Raw genomic sequence first — 18,934 nt, 5'->3', positions numbered from 1 at the left:
TTGCGCAGAAAGATAGTGGAGCAATATCAGAAAGGTGTTACCCAGCGAAAAATTGCAAAGACTTTGCATCTATCATCATCAACTGTGCATAACATCATCCGAAGATTCAGAGAATCTGGAACAATCTCTGTGCGTAAGGGTCAAGGCCGTAAAACCATACTGGATGCCCGTGATCTCCGGGTCTTTAAGGCTGGGTTCAGACCTGAGCGTTTTTGATCCGAGCGTTTTATGCGCGACAAAACGCGCGTTTTTGTCCATAGTCAACGCGCGTAGAACGGATTGTAGTGGATTGTTTGCGACCATGGAATACTCCCGAAGGCGACCAATTGCGGCAATTGTGTCAGCAATCCTCTTCCGACGTTTGAGGCGTAGGAGAGAGAGCAGGCGACGCTTCTGGGTCCATCCTGTCATTGCCAACCGACAGGAAAGGGGACAGTTCTGGGCACTGTACGAGACTCTCCGGGCCCATGAAGACAACATTTCATACACGCGGATGTCCATCACCAGGTTTGTACAAATACAATAGTTCTAGGAGTGGGGTTCCAATTGTGAAGGTACCAGTTGTATTTTTTTGGTATTGTTAACCCTCACCATTTTCGTTTGCAACAGCTTTGATGAGCTCCTGGGGTTGTTGGGCACCCGTTTACAACGTCAGGACACATTCATGCGGGACAGTATACCACCAGCGGAAAGACTGATCATTACTTTGCGGTAAGTAGACTGTAATTGTGGCCTAATAAAGCATTTGCATTGTGTGTTGACTGGATATTAGTGTGGCCTTTGTTAGTTTCTACTGGTGGTTGTGATGTTTCAAGTGTTTTTGAGAGGGGTATTGTATGTGTATGCTTTTTACATTTGGCATATAGATACCATACATAGTTGACCCACATTTTTCCATACCAAACACTCTCTTCGAAATAAGAGTCCCAAAAAGTTTGCAAATGTTTTTATATTTTGGAAAAGTAATAACATCTTACAGTTCCTCCAAAAATGCGCAAACTGGGTTTAACACAATCAACATAAGTTTTGTAATTGTTAACTTAAAATTATTCGGTAATTTTCCGATATTAACAATGAAGGAAGAACACCCCTGATGCACCAAATTAAGTATGCTACTTCTCAAAGGTTTTGGTATTGTGGCTCGTTATCCCACATGGCCTCTCTCATTCCGCCTGATTGCTGGGCAGGTTGCATTTGAGTGGTGGTGGAGGTGTTGGTGCCCATGCTAGTGGAGGGATGAGTGTGTGTGCCATGTGTCGTGAGGGTGTGGTATGTTAGTTTGTGGGTATGTTGTGATGTGTATGTGTGAGTGGGTGGTGGATGCTGTGGTGGATAGTGTGGTGGATGTTGTTGTGGTGCATTGTTGGGCTGTGTGATGTCATAATGTGTAATGTAGCTGTCTAGAGTCCTTGTTAAGGCATCCCTCGCTTCAGTTATGCGACTTCGGTGCACTAGCAGCATTTTTTCCTCCAAACTCAGTAAGAAAAGTGCATCACTAGTGAGTTTGGGTGCTGGATGGGCAAGTGCATCCAGGCATGCAATTAGCCGGTCCTCCTGGCGATCAGTTCTTTTCCGTTTAGAACGGTGAGTCCGAATGTTTTCGGGTTCCACGACAGGTGGGGCAGGCTGTGAGGGTGTTTGGAATGTAGGGGTGGGATCGGGTGGAGTAGGACTTAGTGGCCCCGTAGACGCACCGGCCTCACTGTCCCTGGTGACCTCCTCCTCTTCCTCCTCCTGCTGTTGTCTTTTCGACCAGCTACTATCGGTGCTGTGAACATGAACATGAAAATATACATAAGTATGTGCAAGATATGAAAGTGAATGCATGTCATACCACACCCTCTCCTCCATGTGTATGCCCTGGACTCAACTACGCATTTCAGTGCATGGGATTAGAAAGGCCATTTCCTCCGCATGGACATAGCTGGACCGTGCACTTGGCGAAGCTCTGCTCCTTCTCTTTGCGTCGATGACGAATAAAGGCATCTTTGAGGCTCTTCCACTTGCTTTTTAGGAAGTTTACTATAACAAAAATAAAATAACATCCATTAATTGTTGTTTTCGTTTTTCACACCTTTTTTTCAGCTATTTAGCTACAGGCCAATCGTTGACCAGTCTGCACTACACCTTCCAGATCGGGAAATCCACAGTCAGTGTGATTGTGAGGGAAACCTGCAGCGCCATTTGGCAGGTCCTTCATGCTGTTGTGATGGGCCAACCAAATAAATACCTGCAATTTCCCAAACTGTGTCGGAGCAATTGATGGAAAACACATCCGCGTTCTGAAGCCAATGAGGAGTGGCAGTCAGTTTTTTTAATTATAAAAAATACTTTTCGTTTGTTCTTTTTGCGGTATGTGATGCTAACTATTGTTTCCGTTACATCGATGTGGGGTCCTATGGCAGCAGCTCTGACGCTGCTGTTTTTGGGCATTCTGACTTTGGGCAAATGCTCAGTAGAAATGCCCTTGACCTTCCCGGAAACACCACACTGCCTGGCACCACTTTTCCTTCTATGCCTTTTGTTTTTATTGGTGACGAGGCATTTGGTCTAGGTGAGCACCTTATGAGGCCATACTCTACCCGTAATTTATCCATTGCGCGGCATATTTTTAACTATCGCCTGACAAGAGCACGCAGGGTGGTGGAATGCGCCTTTGGCATCTTAGCCAACAAATGGCGAGTTCTGCATTCTCCCATAAATCTGAAATTGGAGACTGCCATCTCGGTTGTGAAGGCAGCATGTGCTCTTCACAATTTTGTCCGTGAAAGGGATGGCTTCAATTTTGAAGATTCGTTGAGCCATTCCATGGAGAGGCAGAATCGCAGCGGTGTGCGTGGGACCACACATGGTGCCGCCATTCGAGACCACTTTGCGGCTTATTTTATGACACCACAGGGGGAGTTACCGTGGCAAATGCAAGCCATATAATTTAATATTATTTAGTGTTTTGCAGCTGCAAAAATTGTTTCTTTATCTTGTAATATTCCATTTTCTTTGTTTATTGTAATGGGTGAATTAAAAGATTTGAAGAGTGAATTTGTGCAATGCCGTTTTTTCACCTATATCGTGCCCCTTGTAGAAGCCCCAATAGTGCCCACCAATACTCGTCCTTTAACAAGGGAAAACAATGTTGGCAGAATTACGGATCCCATTTTTGTGCCCAATACTCGTCCATTAAAACAAGGGAAAACAATGTTGCCGGAATTACAGATCCTATTTATGTGCCCAATACTGGTACTATATAGACATACAATTACCTATCATGTGCCAGTGCTGCAATAGCCCACAAGCACAATAATGTTTCAACATAGACAATATCCATATCAACTTTATAACCCAAATCCGCACCACAAATGTAGGCCAACATTTGAATTTAAAATACATTGCCAGATTGGAACAAGTGCAAATTGAGCATACTGGCCGACTACATTGTGCAAGAATGTGGGTGATGGGGAACCATTGACTGACCATATACTAGAACAGGGATGGTGAAGCTGCGGCCCTCCAGCTGTAGCAAAACTCCATGCATGCTTAAACAGGCTACAGCAAGTAAAATGCAGCACAGCATATTAGGAGTTGTAGTTGGCCAACAGCTGGAGGGCCGCAGGTAGAGGTGGGCTGGACTATTACATAGAGATTTTACACCAGTGCACACAAGGAGTTTTTTTTTTTTTTTCACCTTTGCCTTCTTTCACAGTTTTTGAGAATGTCTTCCACTGTGGCCAGATGCTTGCTCCAATATCCTCCCATGCCTGCTTCTCCTGTTCTTGTACTTGGCATCTTGGATGTCATACAGGCAGCGTTTTGCCTGCACAAGCCTGATCAGTGTCTCACTATCACAGCCTGCTTCCTCCATCTTGGTCAGGCTAGACACTTGCCGATCACTAGGGTGTGGCCTTTTATGACTGTTGCTACGTGCCAAACGCGCGTTCGAACGTGCGTTTTTATGGTCAAAAACGCGCGAAATAACATATTTGCGCGTTCCTATGCAATCAAACGCGCAGAAAAACGCTCAAGTGTGAACCAGGGCAATAGGGAAGCATTGGTTTTCATATGTTGAGTGTTTTACAGCGCATTTGAACGCGCTGTAAAACGCTTAGGTGTGAACCCAGGGTAAACGACACCGCACCACAAACAGGAATGCTGCTGTAAAGGAAATCACAGAATGGGCTCAGGAATACTTCCAGAAACCATTGTCAGTGAACACAATCCACCGTGCCATCCGCCGTTGCCAGCTGAAACTCTACAGTGCAAAGAAGAAGCCATTTCTAAGCAAGATCCACAAGCTCAGGCGTTTTCACTGGGCCAGGGATCATTTAAAATGGAGTGTGGCAAAATGGAAGACTGTTCTGTGGTCAGACGAGTCACGATTCGAAGTTCTTTTTGGAAATGGGCAGCTTGCATGTCTGGAAAGGCACCATCAATGCAGAAAAATATATTCAGGTTCTAGAACAACATATGCTCCCATCCAGACATCATTTCTTTCAGGGAAGACCCTGCATTTTTCAACAAGATAATGCCAGACCACATTCTGCATCAATCACAACATCATGGCTGCGTAGGAGAAGGATCCGGGTACTGAAATGGCCAGTCTGCAGTCCAGATCTTTCACCTATAGAGAACATTTGGCGCATCATAAAGAGGAAGGTGCAACAAAGAAGGCCCAAGACGATTGAACAGTTAGAGGCCTGAATTAGACAAAAATGGGAGAGCATTCCTATTTCTAAACTTGAGAAACTGGTCTCCTTGGTCCCCAGACAGCTGTTCAGTGTTGTAAGAAGAAGGGGAGATGCCACACAGTGGTGAAAATGGCCTTGTCCCAACTTTTTGGGGATTTGTTGACACCATGAAGTTCTGATTCAACATATTTTTCCCTTAAAATGGTACATTTTCTCAGTTTAAACTTTTGTTCCGTGATTTATGTTCTATTCTGAATAAAATATTAGAAGTTGGCACCTCCACATCATTGCATTCAGTTTTTATTCACGATTTGTATAGTGTCCCAACTTTTTTGGAATCCAGTTTATATAAACTTTCACTTTTAACTGGATCTGTCCTTAGATGACAGGTATTCATTCAATACAGGAGACAATACGTGTTTGGGGAGCTCTCACAGTGGTCCCAATCATCACTCCAAGCCCTCAGCCACCTCTGGTAACTCAAAGCAAGGTTCTGTTTTATCTCCCTGTAAAAAGGAGTATCTGACGGATAAAACAGTTAGCGACACGGACTACCATAAAAACACATAAGGGTGGCCACTAATGGGCTAAGCATGGAGATGGCTTCTCTATGTGAGTTTTTTTTTATGTGAAACAAGATTTGATTTATGCTTAAAACATTTCCCACATTCTGAGCATGAAAATGTCTTCTCCCCTGTGTGAATTCTCTGATGTGCAATAAGAGCCGATTGCTACGTAAAACATTTCCTACATTCTGAGCATGAAAATGGCTTCTCCCCTGTGTGAGTTCTCTGATGTATAATAATATGTGATTTACTGTTAAAAAATTTACCACATTCTTAACATGGATATGGACTCTCTCCTATGTGAATTCTCTGATGTGTATCAAGACCTTGTTTATACTTAAAATATTTCCCACATTCTGAGCATGAAAATGGCTTCTCCCCTGTGTGAATCCTTTGATGTGTAACAAGACCTGATTTATCCTTAAAACATTTCCCACATTCTGAACATGAAAATGGCTTCTCCCCTGTGTGACCTCTCTGATGTATAACGAGCAGATTTCTTCTTAAAACATTTCCCACATTCTGAACATGGATATGGCTTCTCTCCTGTGTGAGTTCTCTGATGTATAACAAGATTTGTTTCATTCTGAACATGTATATGGCCTTTCTCCCGTGTGAATTCTCTGATGTTTAAGAAGACCTGGTTTATACTTAAAACATTTCCCACATTCTGAACATAAAAATGGCTTCTCCCCTGTGTGACCTCTCTGATGTATAACAAGAGCCGATTTCCTCTTAAAACATTTCCCACATTCTGAACATGGATATGGCTTCTCTCCTGTGTGAGTTCTCTGATGTATAACAAGATCTGCTTTACTATTAAAAGATTTACCACATTCTGAACATGGATATGGCTTCTCCCCTGTGTGACCTCTCTGATGTATAACAAGAGCCGTTTTCCTCTTAAAACATTTCCCACATTCTGAACATGTATATGGCCTTTCTCCCGTGTGAATTCTCTGATGTTTAAGACCTTGTTTATACTTAAAACATTTCCCACATTCTGAACATGAAAATGGCTTCTCCCCTGTGTGACCTCTCTGATGTATAACAAGAGCCGTTTTCCTCTTAAAACATTTCCCACATTCTGAACATGGATATGGCTTCTCTCCTGTGTGAGTTCTCTGATGTATAACAAGATCTGTTTTACTATTAAAAGATTTACCACATTCTGAACATAGATATGGCCTTTCTCCCGTGTGAATTCTCTGATGTTTAACAAGACCTGGTTTATACTTAAAACATTTCCCACATTCTGAACATGGATATGGCTTCTCTCCTGTGTGAGTTCTCTGATGTATAACAAGATCTGTTTTACTTTTAAAAGATTTCCCACATTCTGAACATGGATATGGCCTTTCTCCCGTGTGAATTCTCAGATGTTTAACAAGACCATGTTTATACTTAAAACAGTTCCCACATTCTGAGCATGAAAATGGCTTCTCTCCTGTGTGAATTCTCTGATGTCTCACTAATTCTGATTTATATCTAAAACATTTTCCACATTCTGAACATGAAACTGGCTTCCCTCTTACGTGAGTTTGATGTTTAACACCTTTTCTGTGACTTTTATTCTGTGTTACAGTCTGTGATGAATCAGAAGATTGGACCTGTTTAAAAGTATCAAATGTTGCATTGTTGCTGTGATTGGATGAGGGTATATTTTGGATATTGGCATGCTCTTCATATATATCTTGTATGATACCACAATCATCTACTTCAAAATCTGAAGATGCCAGATGTTTCTCCAAGTTCCTGGTACAGTCATCTGCCAAGAACAAAAGACATTTTATTATTTATGAATAATATACTAAAATATTCTATATACTGAAATATTTAAATATTCTATTTCAGTATAAAAAAATCCACAGAAAGGTATAGCACAAAATACAAGAATTAACTGATTAAAACAGTGGTGGCCAAAAAGATCACGAATATAATAGTAGACCAAGGGGCATAACTAGGCCAGGTTGGCCCCCACCTTAAGCAACTTCCCTGCAACCTCCACCCAGTCATTTTAAATACATATAAATAAAACATTTCCTAGCGCTGGACAAGAGGCGTTGAGTGTTCCCTTAGTTCCCCACACCATAGTTATCTCCCCTAAGAGTCCCTTTCACAGTAGAATTCCTGTTTAATGCCCTCAGGAGAATGCCCCCTTATGCCCCCACACAGTAGTTATGCCCCCTTAGTGCCCCCACACAATAGTTATGCCCCTTACAATAATGCTTCCACTTAGTGGCCTCACACAGTAATTATGCCCCCTTAGTGCTCCCACATAGTAGTTATGCCCCTTACAATAATGCTTCCTCTTAGTGCCTCCACACAATAGTTATGTCCCCTTCTACAGTAGTTATGCCCCCTTTGTGTCCCCTTCTACAGTAGTACTGTCCCCACACAGTAGTTATGCCCCGTTAGTGTCCCCACACAGTAGTTATGCCCCTTACAATAATGCTTCCCCTTAGTACCTCCACACAACAGTTATGCCCCCTTTGTGTCCCCTTATACAATAGTTATGCCCCCTTAATGTCCCCCTGATAGTAGTAAGGCTCCTGTACTATGAAAAAAATTAATAAAGTATTACCGAGCACATCATGCTCTTCCCAGTAGCAGACGTGATGTGATGACGTCATCTCTCCTGCTGAGCTGAGGAGAGCGCACAGGCCGGGGATTATCTGTGGTCTGTGCGCTCTCCCTCTCAGCCCAGCAGGTACAATGACATCACTGTATCACACCTGCTGCTGGGGAGAGTGCAGGCCGGGGAATGAGACCTGGGCTATAATGGATGACAGATACAGCAGCTGGACTCGGAGGGAGGAGAGTAGAATGGACAGTAGAAAGCACAGTCCTGTCACTCTCAAGTAAACAAACTGGGTGGCACACGCCATAAAATCTTCCTTTTTTTTGTGGATTAATATTAAGGGCCTGCGATTCATATATAAACACCATCCAATGATAATGAAAATTCTATCACTACAGACAAACTATTTCTTGAAATTAAGGTGTAATTCTGATGAATCAATCAGAAGAGTCAATTAGGGAATGTTAAATAATATGTGATCCAGTATTACTTGGTATTTAATGTAAAAGATTTATTATACTGCACACTGACACCATTTATACTAATACAAAAGGGCGATGGAAGGTCCCACCAGATACCAACGGCCATCTGACCAATGATTGCTCATAAAATCTGTCAGATAATCTGTTGGTGTAAATGCACCTTTAGATATTAACAGCAGATGTTGATGATTTGTTTGCCCAAATGCATTCACCATGGCAGAACATTCCTGAGACAATCATTAACCCCTTAGTGACCAGCCTGTTTTGGGCCTTACTGGCCAAGCCTTTTCCTTCTCGTTCCAAGAGCTATAACTTTTTTATTTTTCCATCTATATAGCTTTATAATGTTTTTTTTTTAGTTTTAAATGGAGCCATTTTGGGGTAAACATAACTTTCTAATTAACTTTTATTAAATTTTTCTGGAAAAACAGCAATACTGCCACTGTGTTTTTACATTCTAAATTTCACGGTGTTTATTTTTCTGTATTGTGACGAATACCGCACCTCGCAACACAATATGCATAGAAAATATATAAAGTGGTCTGGTAAATACACATGGCATGGTACAACAGGGTTAAGCATAACAAAAGTCAGTTTACCAGGTATACGAGTCCTTTGGGTTGTGATGAGTTCTTAGCTGTAGTCACATTGCATTGCATTTTAAGGTTAGTGCTTTTCTGACATTGACCAGCAGACTGCGCCAGAGAGGCGCAGCCTGCTGGAAATTACTCAAGGCTGGTCTGAGGCTTACACGAGACCCCAGCCAGCCTTCACATACATCGGCACCCCGCGATCGCATTTACAGGGTGCCGATGGGAGACAGAGGGAGTCCACTCCCTCTCTCAGCACTTTACATGCGGCAGACGCCACTGCCCGCGGCATGTAAAGTGTTAAACAGCCCGGATCAGCACTCCTGCCAGTCCGGGCTGTTAGAGCAGGGCCGTGGCTCTCATGTGATGGGGGACTTTTACAGCGCTTAGACTGGGCCGATGTAAAAAAAAAGCGGCGGCCCAGCCTAAGGCCCCTTAGTGACAGCCGTAAAAAAGCGTATGGGTGGTCACTAAGGGGTTAATAACCCCATTAATAGCATGTCAACGTGTGTAGTTGAATTTATTTATGCACGTGTGAGAAATAAAGATTTTGAAGAATTTTTAGGAAAATAATGTAAGCCATATATTGCATTGGTATCCTGTTCTCAGCAACTTCCTGGTAATTAGAGCCTATACTTGTCCTCTCAAAGCCAGTGTGAGCGAGTACTGTCTATTGAGACAACGGCCCATTAGTATATCAAAGGTACTGTAGTTGTCAATTATATAAAGAAGGGCTGACAACTGTCCAGTAGATGGTATTTATGTTTGTTCCTTTATACTTTCATATAAACTCATCAATAATGATAATTGTAATATCATTATTCCAACATTGCACAATATATTTTTTCTTATTTGTATAAGCAGAATCTTAGAGACTTCTCTGCATTACTTAGTGGTCACTACTCACCTGGCCGGTTATCTGTAGGAATGTCCTCTGTACTCTGCTCATCACCCCTCACATATGTCTCTGTAGGATTAATATTGTTCAGATCTTCACCCGGATTCATAAGCTGTAAAACAAATATTGTAGAAGTCATCAGACGGTTGGAGAAGTCGTGTAGAAGGTTTTATATGACCTGAAAAGACTACCAAAAATTACCGGACAGCAGGAGTTATCTGACCCAAATATCTGGAGGTCTCCTGTATAAATCCAATCTGATTGCTTCGTTATTCCAACCAGTTTGCAATGCAGGTTATATTCCATCCCTAACATTACATTGTATGTATATAACATTACATTGTTTGTGCACGTGTTGTCCTTGCTGGCCGCCCCATTGCTGTGAAGCCGATAAGCCACAGTTCTTTTGATCCGTGGCTTGTTTACCTCCTCGGAATGGGCATAATCATCTCCTCTGCTGCAGCCAATGACTGGATTCAGGGGTAACTTGTACACAAGAAACACATCATCACTAAAGCCAGTCATTGGCTGCAGTAAAGCAGGTGACCATGCCTGTGCCAGCGAGGGAGCAAACAACATTTACTAGAAGATTGACACACAGGAGGTGGCACACATAACCGGAGCTGATGTAGACTAGACGTATCGCATGCATCATTCAGGGAGCAGGTGTTATTTCTCCCAAACACAAAGCAGCCACAATGTTCCTGCAATTGTCTCTGACCACCTTGCCCAGTTGGAGTTAGGTGAGGAGACAGCCAGTGCGGTTGTTTGCTGCTTGATGCACTTTAGAAAGTATTTGGCTATGTGGCTACTATCACCCAGGGAGATCCTCTCTAAAACGGCATGGCAATGCTTCACATGATAGGAAGAAGGGGGAGAGGGAGCGATGTTCTGCCCTGCTTCTGTTTGGGACAGGAGGATAGCCATGGAGGAGGCCGATAAATGCCTGGTGTCGGAACAAACGTGGAGGTGTCAATAGGACCTGGCCTTTTTGCTACAGTGCTGCCTCACTGCAAAAACATTGATCTAATGGGCTGTGAAAGGCATGAACTGTTCCAGTCCGTAACCGATGCTCCAGGTGTCCATTGTGTGCACCTTACCGCACAGCTAGAATTGCAAGGAGTGGCCTACATTCACCGCCACTTGAGAGTACAAAGCAGGGATGGCTTTTTTTGAAAAATGCCAGCTAGATGACTTCTAGTGAGGCTGAGCACATGCCATTAGCCCCCTAAAGGCAACAGAATCCACAAAGTGGTACCACAGAGACTGCACCACCAGCAACTTGTGTAAGCAGAGTTGTTTCTTGGTCACACATTCCATTATCGATGGCTGATGGTGGGACAGAATAGGAGGAGGCATAGTCTGAGCAGGAGAAGCAGTAACTGATGATGACTTGGACACAGTACTGCACGTGGATGACGCCTGGCTGCCACAAAGGAGACTGGGAGAAGGCGGAATCTCTTGTTGTGGTAGTTGGCATACACCTCTGTCACTCCCATGGTGTCACACACACCGGGGGTGCGGAAGTGACCACTGAACTCCACCCGCACCCCGGTCCCTGCCTACTTGCCTCGCAAGTCCTAGCGACAAGGGACAACTGGTCGACAAACCCTTAGCTAGGAAAGTACAGGGAAGACAAACAACACATGCAGCAGGAAGGTCAAACAAGCAGGAGTCAATAACCAAGAGAAAACTACGGTACCAGGGGATCAAGCAGAGGATCGTCAGGAGTCAAAACCAGGAGGTAACGCCAAGACCAGACGATGACGGAAATCAGAAACCAAGCAGGAATAAATAACCAGATAAGAATAACGCAGAAAGGACCTCAATAACAGGCAATCTGTAGCCAGCAGATTGCCTGTTTAAATAGGGCGCTGGTGGAGTCATGTGACGTGGCCAGCGTCACATGACTGAGTCCTAATGCAGCCAAGCGCCGAGTGAACCGCTCGGAACTCAGCCCTGATGTGGTTACCATGGGAGCGGGTGATGCCGGATGCGCTGATGACGCGAGCGCACCCCGGCAGTCCCCGCTTCCGCACATAGCACCTCATGACACATGGCTTATTGTAATCTGACAGATCTTGCACAGGGCATTGCTTTTGTTTTCCAGCACCGTAGAGAAAAACTGCCAGACAGGAGATACTTGCACACTCCACACAGAGCTAGCTGCAGCCGAGCTTGTTTTAGGTCTGGCCCGTTTTCAGCCTGCGACCACAGTATCATCAGGATCACCAGTTCCCAAGCTGACAATACTAGAAGCAGATCTGGCCCTGGCAGGTTTTAGGAGGTTCTAACTGTATGTTGCCTTCATTCTGTATTGCTGCCACTGCCACCATCCTCTTCCTCTGATGTTACCTTCTTCTCAGCTCCCTGATCTAGCTCCCAGATCCTGTCCAACACACAATCATTGTAATAGTCCTCAACCTCCCCGCCATGAAAACTGTGATATGTCATCATGGGCTTCCTAGCCCCCTCCAGATTACCTGCTTTATACTTGCCTTGAGTTCCACTGCTGCTACCACTGCCCCTACCATCACCAGTGCAGCTACAGGTGCCACTACTCCTACCACCACAAACACAGCTATGCATGGGGTGCCCCTCCGCCCCAAATCTCCTCCTCATGGTAGTCTAAACGCTGAGCCACCCAGTCCACAATTCCACCTCTGTGTCCTCAATAACATTAGGAGTCAGGTAGAACTCTGGCCAACTACTACTACTCCTGGCAGGTACTGATACTGCTGGTACTACATACATTCTGATTCTGGGAGGACGAGGCATGGGTCTTTCGTTTTGCACTCTTCCATTTCTCAGACATTTTATTATGAGGCCTATAAATGAAAAGTCAGGGGTTTGGTACAGACAGATTATTTACAGGACAAGCAAAATGGCAAGTGTGTTTTTATTTATTTAAAGAACGTGGTACAATCAAATGTCTCTCCACTTCTACAAAGTTTAGACTCTAAACCTTTGCTCTTCTAGTGTAATGGATAATGTAGAGATTATATCTTCAGCAGCATGATATGTTTAGGGACTGTGAGGGGTTAGCCCACTTTCGGGGGTCATTTTCACAAGTCTCTTCGCCAGACACCAAGTTTAAGGTCCATACATTGCTTTTATTTGGCACCTCAGCAAAACAAACATAAATAATAACAAACAAACACCTGCCCATCTGGCCTCTAACTAAACATGATATCTTCCTACCTAATCTAAAGCACCGGTCACACACAGTAATAATATGCAGCTTTTCCAGTCCAATGACGAACAGATGCTGTAATCTTGTAGATCACAGGATGTCAGCCACACAGGAGAGAGACAGCAAGCCTCAGACTGGAGGTCAGACTAGAGATCACATGACCAGGTGTCCATAATCATAGGTTCAAAATGTATGGATGCATCTGAGCAGCTCGAAAATTCTTGGCGAGTTAGAATTATATGTGCTGATGAAAATAATCCTATATAGCTTTTCCAGTAATCAACTTTATCAGGGGCGTAGCTGTAAGGCAGGGGTGGGGAACCTCTGGCCTGCGGGACCATTTCATGTGGCCCCCTGCCAGTACATACTGTGAAAATGCTAATGACTACTCCCATTACGGAAGGGGTCATTAGCATGCGGGAGGCACAGGAAGGCGAGAACAGCGCATTGCTAGCTGTACTCACCTTCCCTGGTCTTCTTCCGGCCCTACGCTGTGCCCTAACACATACATTGTCAGGACATAGAGCATGTAGATGCGCACTATGACCTGACTCTGTGCGCTGTCAGGTCACAGTACATTGTGGCGGGAAGGTAAGTGAATCTGCCAACCATCCGGAGCTGGAGAGGCAAGTTTATTTTTTTCTTTATTTTATTTTAAGGCTGGGGTCTGATCTGAGGCTGATGAAGGATGGGGGGGTCTGATAGGAGGGCGATTTTAGACTGAGGAAGGGACAAAGGCGGGGACATTTGTACAGAAAGAGGCAAGGACAGTGGCAGGGAGAGTGAAAGCTGGGTGAACCCCTCTGGGTTTAGCTTGGCTGTCAATAATGCCAAATTAAGAACTAAATATATAACATTCTCTACTTAAAAATTAGACTGCTATATGTGGTCAAAATGGCGCCTTTACTCAGGGCCGGCGTCAGAACCCGGCATACACGGGCAAGTGCCGGGGACCACTGTAAGTTAGGGGGCCCACTCGTTTCCGCGGCGCGGCCCCTTTAACATTTTTACATACTTCAGTTATGTTAATCGGATGATTGAGTAGGTTGTACTAATACTTCAGTTAGTAGATAGTTCATGCTGCGCAGCGCCCGGCCCCTCTCTCACATGATCTGACTCCAGGCAGAGCGTCTGTGTTCCGCGCGGCGGGAGTACATTTTCCACAGCGCACAGGCTGTGCAGTGTAAGCCGGCCCTCAGCCAGCAGCAGGTCTCGGCGCAGAAGATTCAGACAGGACGCATAGCCGAGCCCAGAGAAGACCTGGCCAAGCCGACTGCCGAGCCCAGAGGAAACCTGGCTGAAGCTCAAGCTGAATGCTGCTGGACCCGTTTTAAATTTAGAATTCAGGTACTACAACAGACAGACCAAGACCAGTTCATGTTACATGGGGGCTTCCTGCCACCTGGGGCTATCTACAGTGTCAGTGTACACCAAAATAAAGGCTCAAACCAATGGTTGAATAGAGGACAATTACCATGTGTTGCTTTGCTCAGCAGCACACATGCCAAAACACAATATAAACTCCTATAAGAAAATACCAGAACGCATGAAATCAATTATACAGTTTATTGGTGAAAATTTCGTCTAATGAATTTTCGCCAATAAAGTGTATTATTGATTATTATTTTCTTATAGGAGTTTATGTTTTAGGCCTCATGCACACGGCCGTTATGTGCCCACTGCCCATGGCTGTATTGCGGCCTGCATACGGCAGGTCCGCAAGGCAATACACGGGCACTGGCCCATGTGCACTATGGGTCCGCAATCACAGAGATGCAGAACAAACGCATGGATCGGAACCCCATGGAAGAACTATGGAGTGCTTCCGTGGTGTTTCTGGCCGTGCCTCCGCACCCCAATAAAATAGAACTTGCTCAATTTTGTTGCGGGGGCGGACGGTTAACGGACCCATTCAAGTTAAATGGGTCCGGATCGGTCCTGGCCGCTGCACGGACTTGCCCATGCATTGGGGACCGCAATGAATGCACAACGGCCATGTGGGTAATCCGCTGTGTAAAAGAGTGCCAAGCCCCGCTCCGGACAGCAGCGACACGGAGCATTAACATGATTGATGATGCTCCGTGCCTCTCTGTGACATTTTTACTACAAAGTCACTGTGAGATACAGTTGTCACCATAATTTTGTAGCAAAAAGATCACAGAGAGGCACGGAGCATTATCAATCATGTTAATGCTCCGTGTCTCTGCTGTCCGGGACGGAGCTTACCGCGGATTACCCGCACAGCATCTGCTCATGTGAAAGAGCCCTTAGGCCCCTTGCATACTAGCGTTCCTCCCGCAGCGAGTCCACATCGCAGCACCCAGCCTGACCTCCCAGACCCTGCTGGAGGTCACATAGCATTATATTGATTGATCTAACCCTTAAAGTTCTGGAATGTATTGGATAACACTGGCATAATGCTGTTAGTGTCATCTAATACATTCCAGGACTGTAAGGGTTACATAGCATCATAAATCAATATAATGCTATGTGAATCCCGTCAGTGCTGGGGGGTCAGGCTGGGTGCTGCGATACGGACTCGCTGCGGGAGGAACGCTCGTCTGCAAGGGGCTTTAGCACAGGGGGGGCCACTGAGGCTTTATTGCCCAAGGGACCACATGAACCTGGAGCCGGCCCTGCCTGTACTATTTGTAATATATAGCGCATTTTGTGCTGTAAAAATACAGCGCGCTAGATTTTTTTTATTGAAGCACAATTTCTTTAACTTACCCCTAAGTCACTTAAACATTTGATGGCTATATTTGGTCAAACATATAAGTTGAGAATTTTGTATGGCCCCCAAACGATGTTACAAATATCCAAATGGCCCTCGGCAGCAAAAAGGTTCCCCACCCCTGCTGTAAGGGGTGCAGTCGCTACTGGGCCTAGGAGCCTGAGGGGTCCCAAAGACCCTTGTGCCACATAAGAAGACACCGGAACTATACAAAGTTCATGCAGGTCAAGTTACATCTCTAGCTGGAGGGAAGGGGTAAGGTCAAGAAATTGGCTTGGGGCAGGGGATGCAGTTTCAGTTTTCACCTCAGGCAGCACGAAGGCTATGTGCTTCCCTGCCCCTGGCCAAAAAGCACTGAGGGAAGGGGGTCCAAGCTGAACTCTTTTACCAGGGCACATGAGCCTTTAGCTACACCCCTGAATATTATATTATACTCTATACAAGTAAGAAGGATGACTTGGATCTACATGTGCTAGAATAGAATCCGTGGTATGATCTTGGTACTGCCATTCTGACAGTAAGGAGACACCAGGAGACTGCACCCTAGACTACAAAACCTTTGAAGATAATGATGCATTTATCTCCTGATGTTCATGTTCAAGCTGACAATCCAAACACAACTTTGGTTGACCATTTGTAGTATTGTATGGTCCCGGCCTAAGACCTCTCAGAAAACTGTTGTGCCACTCTTGTGCGACCACAAAAGATCTGCAGCAGTTGACAGAGAAGGTCATCTTAAAAGTCTATACAGGCAGAAAATAGTGAGAAGATCCAGACAACATGTAATGTCTATGGTCAGCTGTAATCCTGCCATCCCCATCTTTCTCATTATACAAGGATAAAACATATAATACTGGTGGATAAAACAAGACTGAACACAAGATCTTCACAGCCTTTTACAGATCATAGGGGACATTTCATGAGACCTTATCTCCATCTACCTGATCATCCTGTGGGACATTGTGATGTTCTTCTGAACCATCCTGTAGAAGAAGAGGACTGGGACATCTCTCCGGTGTTGTTATCTCTTCCTTAACTGTAGGAAACACATCCAGTGACTGAATTCATTTCTTACAAACAGATAATGAGAGGACGTGTGTATTTAGTCATGTCTATTACCTGTTGATGTGAGGGGCTGGTGATTCTTCATCATGATGCCCTTATATCCATCTACCTGATCATCCTGTGGGACATAGTGATGTTCTTCTGAATTATGCTGTGGAAGAGGAGGACTGGGACATCTCTCTGGTGTTGTTCTCTCTTCCTTAACTGTAGGTGTTGCAGAATCAGGATTAGATCGGATGGTCAGCCATGTTGTCTTAGGTATACATCTCGGGGCACATTTATTAAGACCTGTGTTCCGCCGAAGTTATGAAGAGGCGCAGGACTCTCCATAACTTCAGGGCTTCGAGCACCAGTTCTAAATGTAAGATGGCTTCTGTACATTTAGACCCTTTTCTATACCTGAAACATTTGTAGAAAATGGTAAATGAGACAGGCCTGCCGGCCCGTTTCCCTCCCCGCCCACAGACAATTGTAGACCTGCCCGCCCCCCATTGCACTGACCTCTCCGCCTGAAATACGTCTAATTTAGGAGGTCTAATTTATTTCAGAATAGTAAAGGACCTCCCTTGTGTTTACACCTCAAAAAGGAGCTTCCCTAAAGAGTTAGGCCTCTTTCACACTGGCGTGTGAGCCCCGTTGCCGTGTTGCGGACCGCATTCGACTGAATAGGTCTGCGATCCGCTGCAGCTGCCCCACGGACTGTGCTCGTGTATTGCGGCCCGCATTTAAGTAATTGATTAAAGATGATGGAATGGTGACCTTTAGAAAGTAGATAATATTTGCACTAGAAGTGGAAGCCTTGGCCATGATAAATGTATTTGTCTAATAAAACTAACCATTTGCAGGTTTATGATCAGGATCGATCCTTGGTGTTGGACCGGTGATAAATGAAAGAGCGGATCTTGGCTTTATGGACCATGGGGCTCTTTGGAAAGAATGGAGATTGGTACTTGAATTGGAGAGGATTAATGGAAGGCCCCAGGAACAAATTATTTATGCAACAAGAGATTGTGATAAGGAACTTTTATCCAATTAGCAGTTGTTGTCGGTGTAACTTGTGTAGATCTATGGTTACGTATGATAATGATGGAATCTGTGTGTAAAACACTGAAGTCTACGTACAGCGACACACTGCGGAAAACTGGAATTAACATATTAATTATTCCTTTGTTCTCTGAGGTATAAAGGACGGTGTCCAGGACTTATAACAGAGCGCTGCCTTTTACTGTAATTTACTTCCATTTACCTCTTATGCTATAATCTGTCTGCATTTTACCTTGACTTCAATGAGGTCTTGCTGCTCTTCAGATTTCCATCAGAGATTTTAAGCCAAAACCAGGTGAGACTCTAAACACAGAACAGGTACAGAGTTTCCCCTATACCTTATGTCTGTGGAGGCTCAAATCCTGGTTTTGGCTCACAATCACTGATGGAAATCACTGACAAAACACTGATGTGTGAATGAGGCTTAATCAAAAGAATCTTCTGAAGAAGTTGCTTCAAGAAGTTTTGTGTTGTTGTGGCCAATTTCCAACAGTAGAAAACAAATCCAGTGACTGAACTCATCCCTTACATACAGATAATGAGAGGACGTGTGTATTTAGTCATGTCTTACCTGGTGATGTGAGGGGCCGGTGATCCTCCATCATGACGTCCTTGTACAGATCTTTGTGTTCTTCTAAATACTCCCACTCCTCCATGGAGAAATAGACGGAGACATCCTGACACCTTATAGGAACCTGACAACACAATGATACAGTCATCACCCAGATCCCTTCATAGCGTTCCTGTATAATGTCCCAGCATTCCCAGCAGTGTCACCTCTCCAGTCAGCAGCTCAATCATCTTGTTGGTGAGTTCTAGGATCTTCTCTCTATTTACTTCCTCATGTATCAGGGGGTGAGATGGAGGCCCCATGATTGGGCTCAGGGTTCTTCCCCATCTTTCAGACACAGGGTCCTGACAGTGCTCATTAGACGTCTTCTTCACTACTGTGTAGTCCTGGTTATGGAGAGACACAGTAATAACTATCACTCCATACATCTCCAGAGTCCCTCACCTCTCCAGTCATGTCCATCTGTTAGTAACATAGATAAGATGATGTAATGTGATATCATCAGAATCTCTCACCTCTCCAGTAAGC

At 44.5% G+C, this 18,934-nt stretch overlaps 1 protein-coding gene and 2 long non-coding RNA genes across 3 annotated transcripts; all 3 read right to left on the bottom strand.

Annotated features, from left to right (window-relative positions):
- Nucleotides 1-931: 931 nt before the first annotated feature.
- On the bottom strand, nucleotides 932-4,120 carry LOC122940478. Its single transcript, XR_006390302.1, has 2 exons — nucleotides 1,872-4,120; nucleotides 932-1,768 (listed from the first exon to the last, which is right to left on the bottom strand). It is a non-coding gene; the product is annotated as an uncharacterized LOC122940478 (long non-coding RNA).
- Nucleotides 4,121-4,912: 792 nt separating this feature from the next.
- Nucleotides 4,913-13,503, bottom strand: LOC122941890 (zinc finger protein OZF-like). The gene is made up of 3 exons (XM_044299386.1): nucleotides 13,457-13,503; nucleotides 9,809-9,864; nucleotides 4,913-7,016 (listed from the first exon to the last, which is right to left on the bottom strand). The coding sequence occupies exons 1-3, from the start codon at nucleotides 13,501-13,503 to the stop codon at nucleotides 5,830-5,832; spliced, it is 1,290 nt and encodes a 429-aa protein (XP_044155321.1). The 3' UTR covers nucleotides 4,913-5,829.
- Nucleotides 13,504-16,705: 3,202 nt separating this feature from the next.
- On the bottom strand, nucleotides 16,706-18,435 carry LOC122940470. Its single transcript, XR_006390291.1, has 3 exons — nucleotides 18,407-18,435; nucleotides 16,846-16,995; nucleotides 16,706-16,762 (listed from the first exon to the last, which is right to left on the bottom strand). It is a non-coding gene; the product is annotated as an uncharacterized LOC122940470 (long non-coding RNA).
- Between the last annotated feature and the right edge of the window lie 499 nt (nucleotides 18,436-18,934).

Source organism: Bufo gargarizans, chromosome 6 (assembly GCF_014858855.1).
Source record: "Bufo gargarizans isolate SCDJY-AF-19 chromosome 6, ASM1485885v1, whole genome shotgun sequence".
NCBI lineage: Eukaryota > Metazoa > Chordata > Amphibia > Anura > Bufonidae > Bufo > Bufo gargarizans.
This window is presented reverse-complemented; position numbering and strand designations above follow the sequence as displayed.